Here is an 18,397-nt window from a genome sequence, read left to right as displayed (position 1 = left end):
TAATACTTTTAATCTGAAATAATAAGCTTCATTGGAGCGCATCTTGTAATTTATTAAATATGACTAGATAATGTGAAATACTATATTCTGAGAATTTTACATCTGAAACCAGATCATAAAATTAAAAACGTTTTGCAAACTGCTGTTATGTCAGTGAGTGAGCTTTTTGAACAATTTTTTAAATGAGATTTTCCATTCTGCAAATTGCAAGTAAAATTTATCTGAATAACTGCTTTGTATATTGTTAAATCAAACTGTGCAAATGCATCAGTTAGGGAAATAGTAATTAGGAGTACATCCACTAGGTTACAGACATTCCAGGGCACATTAGGGTCATCTTAACTGGTGAAAAAAGTATGGGACAAATTTGTAAATTGGACATTTCTTCAAAGTTGAATGAAAGACGTGAGGCTGAAGAAACTATATATTTCAAGTGCTGATTATCTTCTACATCTGACAGAATTCTCCTGTATTCTTCATTTGTCAGGAAAACGTAGAAAGTTTGCAAGACCAAATATTTCCTTGCGAGAATGTCTTAAATTCCATCGATTACAACCAAATGTAAACCTTTGGGTGCAAATTTGTATGTATTTCACTGAAACATAGCTGAAAAAAAGCCCCCAAAAACACCTTACCCACAATCCATCGTGCTTTCTGCTGATTGAATTCCGTTTTGATTCTATGTATTTATATAATGCTAATGCATATTATTATAACATTTTGTTTTAAGTCAGTTAAGAAAAAGTTAATTAGGTCCAACCAAACAGCCAGAGTCTAAATAAGGTTTAATGTTCTAAATTTGTCCTAGTGATCAACCCACACAGTCAAGTTCATATTCATCTTTCAAGAGGCCCTTTCGTTTTCAAGGTGGATCTTAAAATTATGTTTTGGGATCATGTTGCAATTCAGCAATAGGAAGCATGATAGATTGTCTTGGCCTGATATCCAATCATGTGTGGTGTTTTGAGTACAGGTGAGGATGCAACCCGGTTGAATGTGAGGTGTAGCTAGACTTTTATGCCAATGTTCTTTAATAAAGATGTGATCAAGAAAGCAAGCATATTTAAAGTTTGGTCCTCAAGGGCAAATGACCTATAGGTTTTCAATGTTTCTTGGCTCCAGTACAGCTTATTCTGATGACTGCAGTTCACCAAAAAGCCTACAAATCAGCTATTATGGACATCAGCTGTGCTCAAGCAGGGAAACCTCTAAAACCTGTAGGAAAGGGGCCCATGAGGCCTGGTTTATTGTTAAATGTTGCTGAATATGAACTAATATACCAAACAATGAGGACAATATAATAAAGGCCTCACCAATATGAATTAGTAATAGAACCATTAACTACTTATTGAGATACTGTAAGATCGACCATATGGCTGTTGCACTAGCACCTATAGGTGGTGTTTGTTTGAATTGTCTAGAAAAGTTCTTTAAGAACTTAGATATTAGTAAAACATGGACAGTTGCTGTCACTGTGAAGATTAGCTGCTAAAAGAGCTACTTCATCTTCATCTTAACTTGGAACGCAACGCAGAAATAATCACGCTCTGCTTTGCATCTGCTTTGCATCATTGCTCTCTGATCAGTGATATTGAGCATAATGTTTCCTGGACCAGGCCTGAAAAAAGTCATAGCTTCCTGGAGGTCGCGGAATTTACTGTCCTAGTATATAAAATGGTGATGGCTACTAATTTATCCAGGAAAGAGAGAAGCTTCTGGTCAGAGAGCAGGATTCATAGGGAGTACATCACCATGCATAAATCAAGTGTAATCCAACATTTGGCACAGTGATGAAGGAATAGCATTGTAGGTTAAAATCTTAAAACAGATTTTGCATAATAGGGGCTCTTTAACAAGAAGAAACCTATATCAGAGCAACTAAGCCATTTGCCATGAGTGTTAGGTATCTTCTGAATGGATTGAGATACATCTGTGGAGGTGCTATAAATATGAATGTTTATTTTATTTTAACTTCAAACTCATCTTAGTTTTTGCCAAAATTTTATTAGAACTATGACTTAATTGATCTGCAACACTCAATTGGAGTAACATTGAAATAAAGAAGATATTATTTAAATAAAGGTAAAAATGTTTTGGAATAATATAGAATTCAGAATAAATGGTAATTGAACATCAATAAGGTAATTTATGGAAGTCTTTAGACAGGATATTTCCTCACAAATTAATAAATTTAAGACATTTCTGTGTGCTGCAGTATTGGCAAATATTGTTAAATCAAGTTGTGGGATGTACCTCCATCAAATAAAACTAAACGCCAAATGCATTTGATCAAAGACGGCTTACGACTTAAGTGAAGTGATGTCCATACATTATGCAACCTATTTATTGGATCTTTTTGTTCGATTGTCTTGTTCTTTGTTTTTAACAGTCTATATTTTTTCTGTTAATTTGAGCAGAAAAATATTAAGGTACATGTGGAACTATTTAAAATGATTTTTTATATGGTCTCATCTTTGATATATAAAAAACCTAGAGCATGGTTTTCTAGCCAGGGAGTGTAGACATTTGGAGGCCACTTTTATTTATAGCACAGAAAACAAATATATTAAGACTCTTTACAAACTAAAATAATGTTTTTAGAAATTTTTGAACTAAGGTAAGATTATCTCTGCATTGGAAAAAAATCAGGTAGACACACTAATTAGGAACCCTGTATGCAGGGAGGCTGCAGATTTCAAATAAAGGAAGTGGTGAGATAAAAATTACATGTTGCCTAAATAGAAAGAAAAACAGTTCAATGTAGGTTTTCGACATAGAATGTTCTCTGTTAAAAAAATTTCTTTGTCCTTTGCCCAGTTTCTAAAACTATAAAACATGCAGATACAGAAAGGTTTCTTTAGTATTAAATTCATTATTTAGCAATGAAAGTCAGAAACATCAAATCCATAAAAAATAAATCATATTTATTTTCAGGTTAACTTCATTAGTAACCACCTTAAAGACAGCACTGAAGTTACTGCATATTTAACATAATGTTTGACTGTATCTCTAGATAATTAAGAGGCACTGCTGTTATTCACCAAACGAATCACTGAGGTTCCTGTTGATTACAGTCTAACTGAAGAGAACATCTTCTAGCAGCAAAACAAGACAAAGTTACCCATAAAACACAACGTATAATGTGTTTTTGTTTTAATTTTTTTAAATTAGAGTTTCTCTTTTTATAATATAGGGCAGTATTGCCCACATCTTAAATGCAGAGAGTCCAAGGAGTCCTGAGCTTGCAGTGCACCCTGTTCACCATTGGATGTCCTTCTTGGCTCTGTTACTGCAGAGGACACAACCTCCGGATGCACTTTTCTGTCTGGGATTTTAAACTCAACTGAAGCAAATGAGGACAGACTGCCATTTCTATTAGCCCAAGTTTTGGATGTGTCAACAGTCGGCGAGACCCTGAAGCCTCTTGCTTTTATGCTGCTTGCGTCGTGTTTCATGCTCCTGACACTTAGCTCATCTAAGAATGGGTCGGAATCGCTTCCATGTGGCATGTTGTAGTAGGTGCATTTTGGAGTCAAAGGCTTGGCCATCTCCTCGAGCTCTGAGGAAGATATTGTAGCAAGGGGTCTGTGCTTGGTTTTAGAATATGAAGGGGAGTCTATGCTTCCATTTTCCTGGCCTGTGTCTGTCGATGTGCTGTCCAGATTACTGTACATTCCCAGCGAGACCGGGGGGGATTTTCTTATGAGATGGTTTTCCTTAAGAAGCCATCTCCCTCGATCAATCAAAACCCCATCAGCTGAGTCTTTATCAAAAGTTAGAGGTACTTCTTGTGTATTTTCTGTTCCATTTTCAGTTTCTGCTTTTATTGAACTTGCAGCACTGAAATAAGAGAGATCTTCCCCAGAAGCTTTAGAGCCTTCATCACTGGAAGGACTGTTTCCACTTTTTAATGAGCAATTTGCAGCAGACAGTTTTAAAAGCCTTTGTTCTAAGATTCTTCCCTCAGTGCCGTTTGCTTCATCTAAAGGCTCTTCTCCACTTTCTGAGACAATGTCTATCGACTCCTGAGTTTTATATCCTCCACTGCCCGATGTCTCTGGTCGGTAATCAGATAAATCAGATGTGACTGGGCTTGGGAGGCATTTTAGACCATAAGAACTATCATTTCTGGGTTTTGGTATCAAATGTTGCTTAGTTTGTACAACTCTAGCATTATCAGGAGCTATTCTAATATTTCCTTGAGTATCATATGTGAATATAAGTGAATAAGACTGAAGAGCATCATTCACAAAGTCTAGGAGCTCCTGAGAGATTTCCACTGGATGGGTTAAACTGTTCCTTCTGTCCTCTTCTCCACCTTCATCTGTCTCATGAATAGTGTCTGTACATTTGTCATTGTACTGGCCTTCAGAGGAATGTTTAGATAGACTTTCCTCAGTTTCTTCACAGGAATTACTGTGCTGCTGCTGACAAATAGCTTCATTTGACATTGTTTTAAAGTCATGATAGGGGGGGATATTATCTAAATTTTCAGAAACAGCCCCTTTCTCCACCTGATCTTTTTGTGCAACTTCCATCGGTTCCAATGTCTGATTTGCTTTGCTTTCTTCATCACTTTTCCTCTCTTCTTCTTCTACAGTTTGCACTGATGGCATGTTTTGCTCGTTGTCATCCTCATGTTCACCTATTTCATCCAGCAATTTAATTTTTGTATTCATCACACAATTTTCCTCATCTTCAAACTCATCATTCTTTTTTCCATCTGATTCATTCTCACTTTCCTTTTCTTCTTCATATTCACTCTTTTCGTCTTCCTTATTTTCCATCTCCTCTTCCCTGCTTCCTTCACTATCGCTAGCTGTTAGCTGGACTTCCTCGTCCTCATCTTTTTCCTCAGCATTATCTGAAATGTATTCACTTCTCTTAGCATTGAACTTATTAAGTTCAAAAATAGCTCCACCTGAAGTCTTGTCATATTCATTGTTTTCCTGCTCTAATATCTCACTATTTCCCCCCTTTTCCCCCGTTTCCTCTTCCACTTCCTTCTCTGTTTCCTCAGAGAGAGAGCCTTCAAATTTCTCTGTTGCGCTCTCCCCCTCCTCCTTCTCTTCCTCCTCCTGTTCCTCCTCCTGATCCTCCTCTTCGCGGTCCTGCTCCTCTTCCTCCTCATGATCCTCCTCCTCTTCCTCCCCCTGCTCCTCCTCATTCTCCTCTTCTTCCACCACCACTTCATTTACTTCCTCTTCACTTTTCATAGTTTCTTCAGGCTCCCTATCCTGACAGTTTTCTTCCTCCTCTGACTCCTCATAATCCTCCCCCTGCTCCCCCTCCTGTTCCTCCCCATTCTCCTCTTCCTCTACCACCACTTCATTTATTTCCTCTTCATTTTTCATAGTTTCTTCAGTCTCCCTATCCTGACAGTTTCCTTCCTCCTCTGTCTCACATTCCCCCTCCCGCTCATCTGTATCTTCAACACTATCCTCATTTCCTGTTTCCTCATTTTCAAAATTTGTTTCTTCCTCTGATCTCTGCTCTGTAACCTCTCCATTCCATGTTTTATCTTCTTCTATTTTGTTGCCAGATTTCCCAACACTTGCCTTCCCTTCCTCTGAATCTTCCAACATCTCTGTTTTCACCTCCTTCTTTGTGTCCGATTCACTTTTCAAGTACTCATTTTCCTTCACATCTAAATCTGTTTTCTTTCCAAAATGACTTATCTTTTCTTCATCTTGCCTCTTATTTGTAAGTGCTTCATATCTTTTTGAGTCTCCACTATCTTTTGACATTTCATCCAGGTTGACTGCTGAATCTTTAGTTTCCTCTTCACACTCCTCAACAAATCGTTCTACATCTTCCTCTGACTCTGACTGGTTTCTAACAGTCTCAACAAAAGTGCTCTCCTCAGCAGGGTAGAAACTTTTGGTTTGTTGGATTGTGGAGACGATCTCCTCTCTGAGGTCTTGCGGCATGTTCAGCTCCTCCATGAGTTCATTAAGGACCATTTGTTGATCATCAAATGCATCACCACCTTCAGAGACCACATCCAGTGCAAACTCAGTCTCTGAAACTCTGGGAGAGAGTGGTTCACTCTCCAGCCTCTCCCTCAGAGTCTGGAAATCCTTCCAGCTCTCTCTTAGTTTGGAAGATGCTCTGCTTTGCAAGTTGGTAAGACTTTCCCTTTGCTCTTCTTCATCTTCTAAAGCAGATATCTTCTGCAGTGACTCCATCATTAGCATGGCCTCTGAAGGGGTTCTTGATTGGTTCCCTTCCCCAAGTTGGGAACTTTCCAAGTTATCTCTCAGTGTCATTACTGACAAGAATGAGACAAAGGCTTTACATGATGAGCCAAACACTGAGGCAACTTGTGTTGAGAAATTTGGAAGACTGCTTGAATTTTTAAGAGTGGGGTCAGTGCTGCTGGCAGATGCTCTTCTAATGCACTGAATTGATGAACAAACCTGACGAAGAACTGGTTTTAGCTTTGCCTTAGGACTCAACAAGTTAGATGAAGATGGTTCCCCTTCATTTGGACCAATGGCGTCAACAGATTTGTGTAACCTGAGTTTATTTTCGTGGTTTTCTGGGTCTGCCCTGACACTTGGCATTGAAACACAAAGACCTCGGCTTATCTGTTCACATGTTGCCAGCCCCCCATGGCAAAGAGGAACTGATAAACACGAGGAGGATTTTTTCATTGCATCGTTTGATATAGTCTGACATTGATTTATTTCATCTGATTCTGAATCGCCACCTATCTTAAATACTACCTTTTCACGAGTTTCTGCTTCATCTGTTAACATATCCTCTGTGTACAGCACAGGGTCCTGGCTGACTTTTTCCAACCAGTTTTCAACATATTGGTGTATTTCCGAAGGAGAGGGATTTAAAGAAGGTAATGAGGCATTCTCGCTCTGTTCTAAAGATGATTTGGCTGGTGATGGTACAAATTCGGTCATGGACTTTGGCCGGCTGACTGTCTTTTTACTGGGGGAAAGTGTTTTTGTGGTTTGTAAGATGTCTGACATGTTCTTCTTCATCTGAGGCCTTCCCGTTGGAGTGTTAATATTGTGGCCATTATCTTTTGCTGCTATTTTGCTCTGGCTTTTTTTCCTCTGCGGGTTAATTTTTGTATTTCCAGGGTTGAGCGATGAGATTGAAGCATTTTTGGACATTTTTTCTGTTTTTATTGATTTCTTAGATTCAGACGTTTTGACTGATTTATTGTTTAGCAAACTTTTAGATCCCTCCAATGAATTTAAGCTTTTTTTCCCTACACTGGTGTTGCTGCTCAGCTTGTCAGTAGATGAATATTTACTCTGCTTTGATGATCCTTTTGTACTTTCTTGATGTTTTCTATCTGAGCTGTTTGTTGAAGCTGAACCTTTCTCATTCCAAAGAGGCTTAGCAATTTTTTTCTTCTGGGTACTTTTAACAGAACTATCCTTGTTAACTGCTTCCAACATCTTTGAGCAGACAACCTCCTTCTTAGTTACTGAAGATAGATTGTTTGTAGACTGATGTGTCAAAGATCCTGGCCCTGATGATAGCGATAGAATCTCCTCTTTCTCCCTCTGTACTGAGTCAGTGGTGGGCGGATGCCAGTTACAATCTATATCACAGTCATTGCTGGACAAGTTAGGCCCTGAGGTAGTGGATGGTTTGCTTTCTGCCACCGGTGAAGTGCCATCTGCACTGAACTCCTCATTTGCAACATAGTTGTCATAGCAGCCCTGACTCTCGTAAATATGCATCACGGTCTCTGTAACCTCCATTCCATCATTTTTTATGTGAAGGACCTCAGCGACCCCCGATGATCCGGCAGAGGAGCTTCTTTTGCTCACTCCTGACAATGGCGTCCTACGAGCTCTAGGGACTGGTTTGTTGCTGCTGCTGTGTCTAACAACACAATATCCTTCGGTAGTCTCGCCGTCAGCAGTTCTCTCCATATATGAGTAATGTCCCAGGGTGTTCTGTTTAACCTCTGTCTCTGTAACCATTTTCATACTCTCTATAGAAGCCCTCTCATTCACATGTTGTGGCCCTGGTGTTGGAGTGCGCTTAAACCGTGTTATTTCTCTGTCCAAAGTTGTCGAGCTGTAGCTTTTGTAGCTGCGTTCATCATTAAAGGCAACACCTTTTGTACCTCTGTCATGATAGTTTTCTACTTTTCTTTCATGCTCTTGAATACCTGTGGAGTCTTTGGCAAAGGCATCATTTGAGTCAGGTGAGCTGTTATCTGACCCAGAAAGGGAGGCACATACTGTATTCTTAGCCAGGCCGGAGCGGCTCAGTGTGGTGGTCCAGTGAAGCATCTCCTCCTCCTTGATTGTCAGACGAACTTTCATCTCCACTGTCATGCTGCCGTCTTGATTTATGCGGAAAGACTTCTCAATGTCATCATCATGAGGGACGATGTAGTTACTGTGCTCAATATTTCCCCCCTCAGGTCCACATGTCTCCATGGCTGCATGATGCTGATGAGCTTCTGTTCCAGATGGCCCACTGGGACGGTGCAGGTAGCCATTCAAGCTTTCATTCTGAGAGCTGTTTATCTGGTTAACGATGAATCGCTCTGATGAGATGGAGAAATTTCTGGAGCCTCTTCCACTGGATAAGGACTTCTTGCGCTTCTCTGCATGGGAAATTGTTTGACAAAAAAAAAAAATGAGTACATGTGAGCAAGACAGAGAAAAGACATTTTCAAATAAATATTATATTGCATTAATTTCAAGCCAGGCAAAATAATTTATACATCACATTTCATAAAGTAATCCAAAATCCTTAGAAGAAAATGAAAGCAATTGAAGTAAAAGGGAAGATGTATTGAAAATCTTTTGTTTAGAAAATATATACATATATTTTTTCTTATTATAAGAATAAATAAAATCTTTAATTTAAAACAGAACTATTTTTAAAAAGTTCAATTCTGAGATAACTTTATGTTTTGCTTAGGCTAAAATACTAATAATTAAAAATATGTGTTCTAATTTTAAGGAGCCAATAGTTTCTACACCACCTAGGCTTTGGGGAAGTTTGTTCCAAAGCTAAAGAAGGTAGGTTCTAAATACTTCCATGATTCTTAACACAATTTTAAAGCTATCACTTTGCACGAAATAGAGTTGGATTAGTAATGAGGTAAAATTTTAAAAGTATCAAGATTTTTTTTTTATGCAGAGCTAAAACAGATATAAGGAAAAGGAAAGCCTTTAATGTGACACCAGAATCTTTGGCCCTGCGGTCATTTGTACAATAAGTAGCTTAAACCCTGGCCAAAGATCTGAATATTGGCCAAAATTTTCTTTCATTAAAATTTGTGAAACGCTAGTCCCAATTTACTTTATCAAATGGAGTTAACTAATTTTAAACTTAAATGATATTCCTTAATTTAGCTTCTGTTATTTATAAAGGAACAGAAAATGTATTATGCCCTCTTTCAGATTTTTTTTCTTCATTTTTCAGTATGTTTCTATTTTTTCAACATAACAATACAGGTGCTGGTCATAAAATTAGAATATCATGAAAAAGTAGATTGATTTCAGTAATTCCATTTAAAAAGTGAAACTTGTATATTATATTCATACATTACATACAAACTCATATATTTCAGATGTTTATTTTGTTTAATTTTGATGATTACAAATGACAACAAATGAAAATCTCAAATTCATCATATCAGAAAATTAGAATATTACTGAAGACCAATAAAAACAAAGGATTTATAGAAATGTTGGCCAACTGAAAAGTATGAACATGAAAAGTATGAGCATGTACAGCACTCAGTATTTAGTTGGGCCTCCTTTGGCCTGTATTACTGCAGCAATGCGGCGTGGCATGGAGTCGATCAGTCTGTGGCACTGCTCAGGTGTTATGATAGCCCAGGTTGCTCTAATAGTGGCTTTTAGCTCTTCTGAATTGTTGGGTCTGGTGTATTGCATCTTCTTCTTCACAATACCCCATAGATTTTCTATGGGGTTAAGGTCAGGAGAGTTTGCTGGCCAATTAAGAACAGGGATACCATGGTCCTTCAACCAGGTACTGGTAGCTTTGGCACTGTGTGCAGGTGCCAAGTCCTGTTGGAAAATGAAATCTGCATCTCCAAAAAGTTGGTCAGCTGCAGGAAGCATGAAGTGCTCTAAAACTTCCTGGTATGTGGCTGCGTTGACCCTGGACCTCAGAAAACACAATGGACCAACACCAGCAGATGACATGGCACCCCAAACCATCACTGACTGTGGAAACTTTACACTGGACTTCAAGCAACGTGGATGAAGTGCCTCTCTTCTTTTCCTCCAGACTCTGGGACCTTGATTTCCAAAGGAAATGCAAAATTTACTTTCATCAGAGAACATGACTTTGGACCACTCACCAGCAGTCCAGTCCTGTTTCTCTTTAGCCCAGGCAAGACGCTTCTGACGCTGTCTGTGGTTCAAGAGTGGCTTGACACAAGGAATGCGACAGCAGAAACCCATGTCTTTCATACGTCTGTGTGTGGTGGTTCTTGAAGCACTCACTCCAGCTGCAGTCCATTCTTTGTGAATCTCCCCCACATTTTTGAATGGGTTTTGTTTCACAATCCTCTCCAGGGTGCGGTTATCTCTCTTGCTTGTACACTTTTTTCGACCACATCTTTTCCTTCCCTTCGCCTCTCTATTAATGTGCTTGGACACTGAGCTCTGTGAACAGCCAGCCTCTTTAGCGATGACCTTTTGTGTCTTGCCCTCCTTGTGCAAGGTGTCGATGGTCGTCTTTTGGACAACTGTCAAGTCAGCAGTCTTCCCCATGATTGTGTAGCCTATAGAACTAGACTGAAAGACCATTTAAAGGCTTTTGCAGGTGGTTTGAGTTAATTAGCTGATTAGAGTGTGGCACCAGTGGCCATCAATTTTGAACCTTTTCACAATATTCTAATTTTCTGATATGATGAATTTGAGATTTTCATTTGTTGTCATTTGTAATCATCAAAATTAAACAAAATAAACATCTGAAATATATGAGTTTGTATGTAATGTATGAATATAATATACAAGTTTCACTTTTTAAATGGAATTACTGAAATCAATCTACTTTTTCATGATATTCTAATTTTATGACCAGCACCTGTAATCAACACTTACGCATTTTAGGTTGCATTGGCAATGGTTCCTCGTGGTTCACATACATGATCTGGGGTGTGTGCCCTGCTCTGTTAAAACGCTGGTTTCCTAATCTGAAAGGCTCATTGCCAGCTGCCACAATTATTCCAGAGCAGAGGATAAGTGCAGCAAGGCCATCAACCTGGACAGATAAATTGGAGGAAAGTTAAACACAAGATAGAGATCATCAATAGCGTTTTTTGGATTTAAAAAGAAATATTGAAATAGTGCAACAATTCGGCGAATAAGACACAAAACATTTGTTTCTTTGAAAATAATATTTTACTTTTTGCATATTATTTATACTCATATGCCTGAGCTCTGAAAACTACTGTATTCAAGGCAAGACTACTTAAAATGTATTCACACTGTCAAGCCTTTACCAGAGCACGTGTTGAAATCTGTGCGTGTTACTCTAGGAGGCTTGTTGTTGCTGAAGGACATTCTGGATTAAAACATTTACTTACTTGGGTGGAGGACGTTAACAGGATTTTTTAAAATCTTTTTGGAAACATTCGACAAATTAAAACAAACGTGTGATGCATTCTATGTACACCAGTAAAAAACCAAGTGTTACTTTAACACCTACAGTACAGAGTTGAATATAACTCTGTTTCAGATAACATTTCCACGTCCAACTCTAAATGAATGTAAAACTTACTCTATAGCAAGTGTCAACTTTTCAGGATTAATTTCACTAATGTTGGGGTCAAAATCAGAGCATATCTCAAAGACTGGCGGTTAATCGACACCATACTGAGTAAAAGTTACACTGCATGGCAGTTTCACCAACTATTAACTCCAACAGTAGAGCAGATGTACGCTCAGGATAGTTGTAAATACTCCATTTAGCACAAAACATATTGACTTTGAATTTTTAACACCCAATCTTTTACAGTTTATTTTCTCTTAAAATGATCATATGGTCAATGTTCCTAATGTGTTTCTGAAAAGTTCCTTGAGCTTTTCAGACCAGGTGAAATGCAGCTGAGTGATCAGAAACTCATGGGATGAGATGGTCTCTTTGAAAATGAATAACTGAACTGAAAATAGTCTAGTGGTGAACACTATAAGAAGCTACACATTCAAGCCAGTACTGATGGCGTTTCTCAAACAAATCTCTGCCTGATTTAGTTCCGAGTCTCCTCCTGTTATTCTGAGAACTAAGAATTGCAACAGATTAGGAATGCCTAAAGAGGTTGCAGATCATTCCTTTGCATGGTGCTAACTGCGCTTTGACAGAGATATTAAACTCTTGGAAAGTTAACATTGTAAAGACAAATCCTTAAAGACCTAAAATAGCTGTGTCTAACAACTGACCAGTATAATGTCATACCCAATATAAGAATAAAATTGTTTTGTGTATTGTTTTTCTTCTTTAAAAGTGAAAATCCCTTTCACCTGGCTTTAAACTGCATTTTCTTGAGCCTGCACTGAATCTGATATCTGGTAGTTTTGCAATCACTGACTTTTAAATCTTCCCCAGATTAAACAACACATCTAAGAGATGTGTTCAGATAACCAATTACTTGTTCAAATTAATTTTTGTTTGTTTTTTGCTTTTATTCAAACATCTAATATATTTTCAACTAATGAAGCTTTGTCACAATAGAACAATGAAAAATGTTATCCACTACTTTTTCTTTCATTAATCAACTTTGTAGTATTTTATGCCATTTGATCTTTTTGTGTTTTTTAACATGTTTTCAAAAGATGAGATCAAATTTTGTCTTATAACCAATAAAATTCTGCTCTAAGCAATATTGTCCTTTATAGGTCATAAAAAACTTTTTTGTTTTGATTGAAGGAAAATATACATGCAAAGGGTTGACAGAACTTGTAGGTTATCATTAGTATAAGTTATGTTTGTATTTGAGGCTTTGCCACTTTTACTACAGCTACACCATACAGTAGGATCCCATCTAATCAATTCTTAATTGTTAAGCACTTACAAGGCAACCACAGCAGAACAAAGTTCTGTGCAGGATAATCACAGATATATAAAGGCTGTAGGTATGACGTTGGTTTTGTAGTATTTAAACCAGCATTTAGCAACTGTCCCCAGATGGATCGATTTAAATTATTTGTTTGACCGTTATTATTTGCTTCTTCTACTTAATCATCTTTCAAAGATAGGTTTAGACCGATCATAAAGAAAAGTTTATAACTGGCTTCAAATGGTGATTAAAACAAAATTTTAATTTGCATTTTTGGAAATTGTCCTGATTGATTCTGTTTCATCAGCTCTAATTTATCACATATTTTTAATGTTTATAAATATCCACCTGTATATTTTCTTATATTTTTTTCCTGTTTAGGGTCAGCATGTGTTTGATTACCTGAAAGAGTTATTGTGCCAGTCTACCAAACAGCTAAAGTTGCACTCACAAACTACAACATATCTGTAAAACTTTAAGTCACATCTTGTATCTTTAAGGTCCTGGTACAAAGCCATGCAACTGATAGAGGAGAAAAAATACAAATTTTTCTACCCGTGCATCTAACCCTGGTCCAGATTTTTGGCAAAGGAGCTCATCATATTTATTCAGATTCAATCAAAGTAGCACTTTTCTTGTGTCTTATTTCTAGTGATTGTATTTTAATGTTTATGAACCACTCACCCGTCTACCATCTGTGGTGTAGAGTTTCAGCACTGGAAACTGGAGGATCTGAGAGAGGTAATCCAGTAAAGCATCAAATGTTGGTGCTGTTTTTCTTTGCAAGACAACAGATCGTCTAACTGTCGGATCCCTGTTTTTGATAACTAGGAGCTTCCTGGGTGTCCGTACAGATGCTCTCTCTGTGACCTTCGGTGGTCTCTTGCTTGTATTATCAAACTGACGAAAGCGGAGCTTTGGTCTCTTTCGCCCTCCTGCATTGAGCGGCCTTGTGGCATTCCAAGGAAGCTGCCTACGGTTCACCTCATCCAGATTTAGTGGCTTCACACGTTTCTGATCTGAGCACACATAAGCTCCTCCGTCCTGTAAGTCTTCCAAAGCTTTGACGAAGTGAGTTCCCCGAGGTGTGGTTATGGTTCGTACACAAAACGGCAGAGGCACTTTTTTGGACAGAGCATCCAGCAGGGCATCAAACGTCTTGAAGGTGCGGGCAGTGACTATCATACGATGCCCAATGAATTGATAGTCACCGCTTTTGTAGAAACACAGACGTTTAGAAGCTGGAGGTTCAGAGTTGGGTTGTGCAGGCCTAGAGGGTAAGATCTGACCACTACTAGAAGACATCTTGTGGGCTGGAGGGTCCTGGACGGGTGTGTTGCTCATATTGTAAGGAGGTGGCTAGAAAGAAGGAAAACATTGAGGATTTTTTTTTTTTTTAAGCTCTAAAAAGAGTATCAATTAAATTCCATATTTTGTGAAATCTATTTTTTTTTTACCAGAGATAGGTCAACACTTTTTAGTTTTTGTAATGTTTGAAAGTACTAACTTTAAAAATATATCTATATATTAAATTGTTTGACTGAAAATACATTTTCAGCATGGTGTCCCTGAAGGAAATCACATCAACAAGTCTTTAAACACACCTACAAATTAAAAAACTACATATTTTCAAAAACACAACATTTTAAAAAGCACAACAACGTATCCAAAGGCACAAAGGCATTAACAAGAAACATGAGACCTTCCTGATTGGACGACGGCCCTGTTTGGCTTTTTAACTGGAGGTCATTCTGACAAAAAAGGCAGAATGACTTCTGGTGTTTAAAAACCAAACAATGCCACCAACCAATCAGCAAGGTATCCGTTTCTTTTTTTTTTCTTCCTGTAAGCTAATTTCATTGTGATTCGGAAAATATTATTTCAGTTTTAGTTTTTGAAAATGTTGTTAAACTTTTTTCACAACATCTAAGTTGTAGTTGTGTTTCAAGATTTGCTTATGTGGTTTTCACTTCAGGGCCACCGTATGCTGGGGATATTTTTTTGTTTGCTTGATTTTTATGAAACAAATTATTTAAAGCTTGGGCCTCTGTTAACTAAGAATATCAAAAACATAATTTTTTTACATCTTTTGTTACTGTTACATATTCATTAATACTTTTTTTTTTAATGATCATTTTAATATACTTTAGTGATTGAAGTGCTCTGTCTTTGCAACGTGTCCATGTGTAAGCAATGATATAATTTCTAAAGTCTACAAATCACATCTAAATTATAGTTAGTAGTTGTTCAATCTGATCATTCCCTACTATCCAATGTAAGTTCTTTGTTATCCTGCAAGCAAGATTTTTGATTATTTCCAAAGAAAATCGAGAACTTGAGGCAGAGTTTTAGTTTTTAGGGTACGTGTCTTTTCCAACCACTATCTGAAATGCATACAACCCAATGTTTTTTCTTTTCTCAAATATATAAAAATGTATTATTTTATTTAATAAAAATAAATAAACTTTTAGAACTGGTTAAACATTTTTTGTCAAGAATTTTCGAATGCTTTTATAAATCTTCCAAATTTGTCTTCTGTTTATTCTTTCAATGCTGGATATCTCTGTTGTGTGTTTACTCTCAAAAGTCTTATTGACTGAGAGTTATTACACTTTAAGTCTTGATTTGTTGTTAACATGCACCCAAATTGGGGGGGGGGGGGGGGGGGGGTCAAACAGAATTACTGGATGTTCATTAAATGTAACAATACAACAGAAGACACAAGGGGAAATTGCAATGTCCAGAAAATAATAGCCGCAAAAGAAGGATCTGAACATGTTCAAATATATAGAGAATATGCTATGGAGACTGAATGATACAATGCAAAATATGCAAAATATACTGAAAATACGAATGAGTCTACAAAGAAACACTGAGATCCTGGAAACTGACTAAACAGAGCATGGCTACAGAATTAGACTGAACACAGAACCAAAAGTCAAATTCCTTTAGGCCATACTGAGCTACTGAGCTTCATTGTTTATGTCTGGTATTCAATTTTAGCTGTTTTCTCATATAATTCTTGTGTTGTACTGAAAAGTATGAAAACCTGATGGGTTGCTTCTCTGAGTTTTCTCCAGGATACTGAAAATAACCATAATGGCTCAAATCTGCTCCTGGATATTAGGCTTTTCTTTATGACTGGTGTGGCTGCATAAGGTTTAACTCATCATGCTGTGCAAGTTAGCTGAAAGTTAAACTGAAGTTCTTGACTGAAAATAAATAATACCAAACCTCAATACAGTGAACATAAGTAATGCATTTGTGCCTTTACATAAGAAAATATGTTACTTTTCATATTTCCGCATAATCATAGTCTTTTTCTAAGTTTACAGGAAAAATAGCTATTAACATTTTAAGAAAAAGCAATCTAACTGAATATCCTTTCTATTTCGCACCAATAGCTCTCCTCAAAATACTGTCAACAGCAACAATCTAGATATGGACAGCGGCCTTCCATGGCTCAAACGTAAAGGAAGATTACAAAAATTTTACAATACAGATTACATTAGATTAAAAGCATAACTTAACATCTAATGTTAAAACCATTATATCAGCTGATGAAATAATAAAAACTTACCAAAAATGGGTATTTATTCTTGTTTTAGCAAAGCAAAACCAACTCAAAGTGTGCCTCCTTTGCTTCTCTCTTGCTGATCAAAGCCTCTCAGCTGAGTTGGAGGGCTATTTTGGGACATGCAACATCATGGCCAATTTGCTTAATCTTTGCTAACACTTGATCAGCACCTAAGGTTGGTGAAAAAATAAATACACTTGAAATAAAATAAAAAACAATATAAAACCTTAACTCAGATAAAATTTAAAAGAACTATTAACCCTTTCCTTTCCCAATTGGTACAATATATTTTTTCTTGTCTAAATACATTTGTATAGATGGATAGGAAACATTACATTTTATATCACAATATAATTTTGTAACTACAAACAGTTCACTACTATTTAATTATTTGTGCTCAAAGCCAACATGAAAACAAAAAAGGAGTGCACATGTTAGTAAACCTCAATAATATCCATAGTAAGGAGGTGAGAACAGCTGTGATAGTTCATGGGATTAAATACATATTCTGGGTACAATGATGGTGATATCGTTCTCCACAGATTTCACAGGTGGTTCAAACCATTCTGAATTTGAAGGGGGCGTCCCATAATCAGATTTGTGAGGTCTTGGCCTAATAGGGATTAGTTTGAAGATTCTGCGCACCTGCTGACAGCAGGAGGCAGAATAAAGTCTTTAAGCAGTACTTTTACATGGCAGCAGGTACTGGAAACTCTAGTTAGACCTCAGGACAAACAATACATCTGAATTAGGACTTGTAAACATGACACCATGTTAACAGTGAAGTATAAAAACTGAAAAATGATTTGGCATTGGCCCATCGCCATTAAAATATATATATATTGTAATAGAGCAGGATTTGCCTTTAAATTAAATGGACAAATTATCTAATTGAAATCTGCAGCAGAAAGTTGTGTCACTGCTTTTCAGGTTACAGGCATGGTGCCAATTCCCACCTGTCCAAGCTGTGTATAGGCTGCCCTTAATCCCAACCAACATGTGCAGCATCCTGGAAGGTTTAGAGTGTAGGAGTAGATTGCAAACAAACAGTAAATACACGTCACAATGTATATCAGAATATTCGTAAATTATGACCAAAGCATCACTGATATAAGTTGGTTATATTAAATAATTATTTTGCTATCAAGAAGCATAAAAGTAGAACTGTAACACAAAACATATAGATTGATCTAAAAAAATGTAGTTGCCTCCTTAAATGTTTCTTTTGTTTTAAACAAATACTTGTAATGGAAAGAACAACCTGATGAAATACAGAAAAGAACTTCTCAGATTTTGATCATGACTCACAAATAAGAGAGAGGATTTTAAAATGGCATCCATGGGAGCCCAAAGTCCAAAACCACTACTGTTGAAAAAGAAAGCCAACACATTTCTTATGATTCTCAGGAGAATTTTTATTGTCAAGAATGAAGCAATAATTGTTTGTGGACAAAATGAAGCAGGGCTTTTTAAAAGGTTCTATCTGATTGCATATTTCATAAAGAAACAAAGCCCAGAGCCAAGAGTGGTGTTTTTTTAGTGATAGTTGTAGGCTGTCTTACTGCTTTAGGATCTTTACAACTTTCTGTAAATGAAGGAACCAGGAATTTCTGCTGACTTGCATTCAAACCTAAAGGAGGATGTCGGCTCAGCAGAATTACTTGGGTTATGCAAGATAGTTATCCAAAAGGCACCCGTAAGTTCCCATCTAAATGCCTTATAGCCACATACATGCAAATCAAGGCTTTAGCAGGTTCTAATAAAAAAGTCTGGACTGGGTAAGATGTTGT

General features: G+C 37.2%; 1 protein-coding gene across 1 annotated transcript; it reads right to left on the bottom strand.

Moving 5' to 3' along the window:
- Nucleotides 1-2,606: 2,606 nt before the first annotated feature.
- LOC119781280 (oxygen-regulated protein 1) lies at nt 2,607-16,679 on the bottom strand. The gene is made up of 4 exons (XM_038281690.1): nt 16,611-16,679; nt 13,715-14,389; nt 11,076-11,235; nt 2,607-8,593 (listed from the first exon to the last, which is right to left on the bottom strand). Exons 2-4 carry the CDS (start codon nt 14,372-14,374, stop codon nt 3,183-3,185), a joined length of 6,231 nt encoding a protein of 2,076 aa, XP_038137618.1. The 5' UTR covers nt 14,375-14,389; nt 16,611-16,679; the 3' UTR covers nt 2,607-3,182.
- Between the last annotated feature and the right edge of the window lie 1,718 nt (nt 16,680-18,397).

Source organism: Cyprinodon tularosa, unplaced genomic scaffold (genome assembly GCF_016077235.1).
Source record: "Cyprinodon tularosa strain WSP-4 unplaced genomic scaffold, ASM1607723v1 ctg174, whole genome shotgun sequence".
Classification (NCBI taxonomy): Eukaryota; Metazoa; Chordata; class Actinopteri; order Cyprinodontiformes; family Cyprinodontidae; genus Cyprinodon; species Cyprinodon tularosa.
The sequence above is the reverse complement of the archived record's forward strand: the minus strand, read 5'-3'. Positions and strand labels throughout refer to the sequence as shown.

Excerpts from the sequence above, each read along its gene's own strand:
- LOC119781280 (XM_038281690.1), bottom strand. The coding sequence starts at position 14,374 with ATGAGCAACACACCCGTCCAGGACCCTCCAGCCCACAAGATGTCTTCT. Across the intron at positions 11,236-13,714 it reads ACACCACAGATGGTAGACGG|GTTGATGGCCTTGCTGCACT; the intron begins GTGAGTGGTTCA and ends TTATCTGTCCAG. Across the intron at positions 8,594-11,075 it reads GCCAATGCAACCTAAAATGC|AGAAGCGCAAGAAGTCCTTA; the intron begins GTAAGTGTTGAT and ends TTTCCCATGCAG.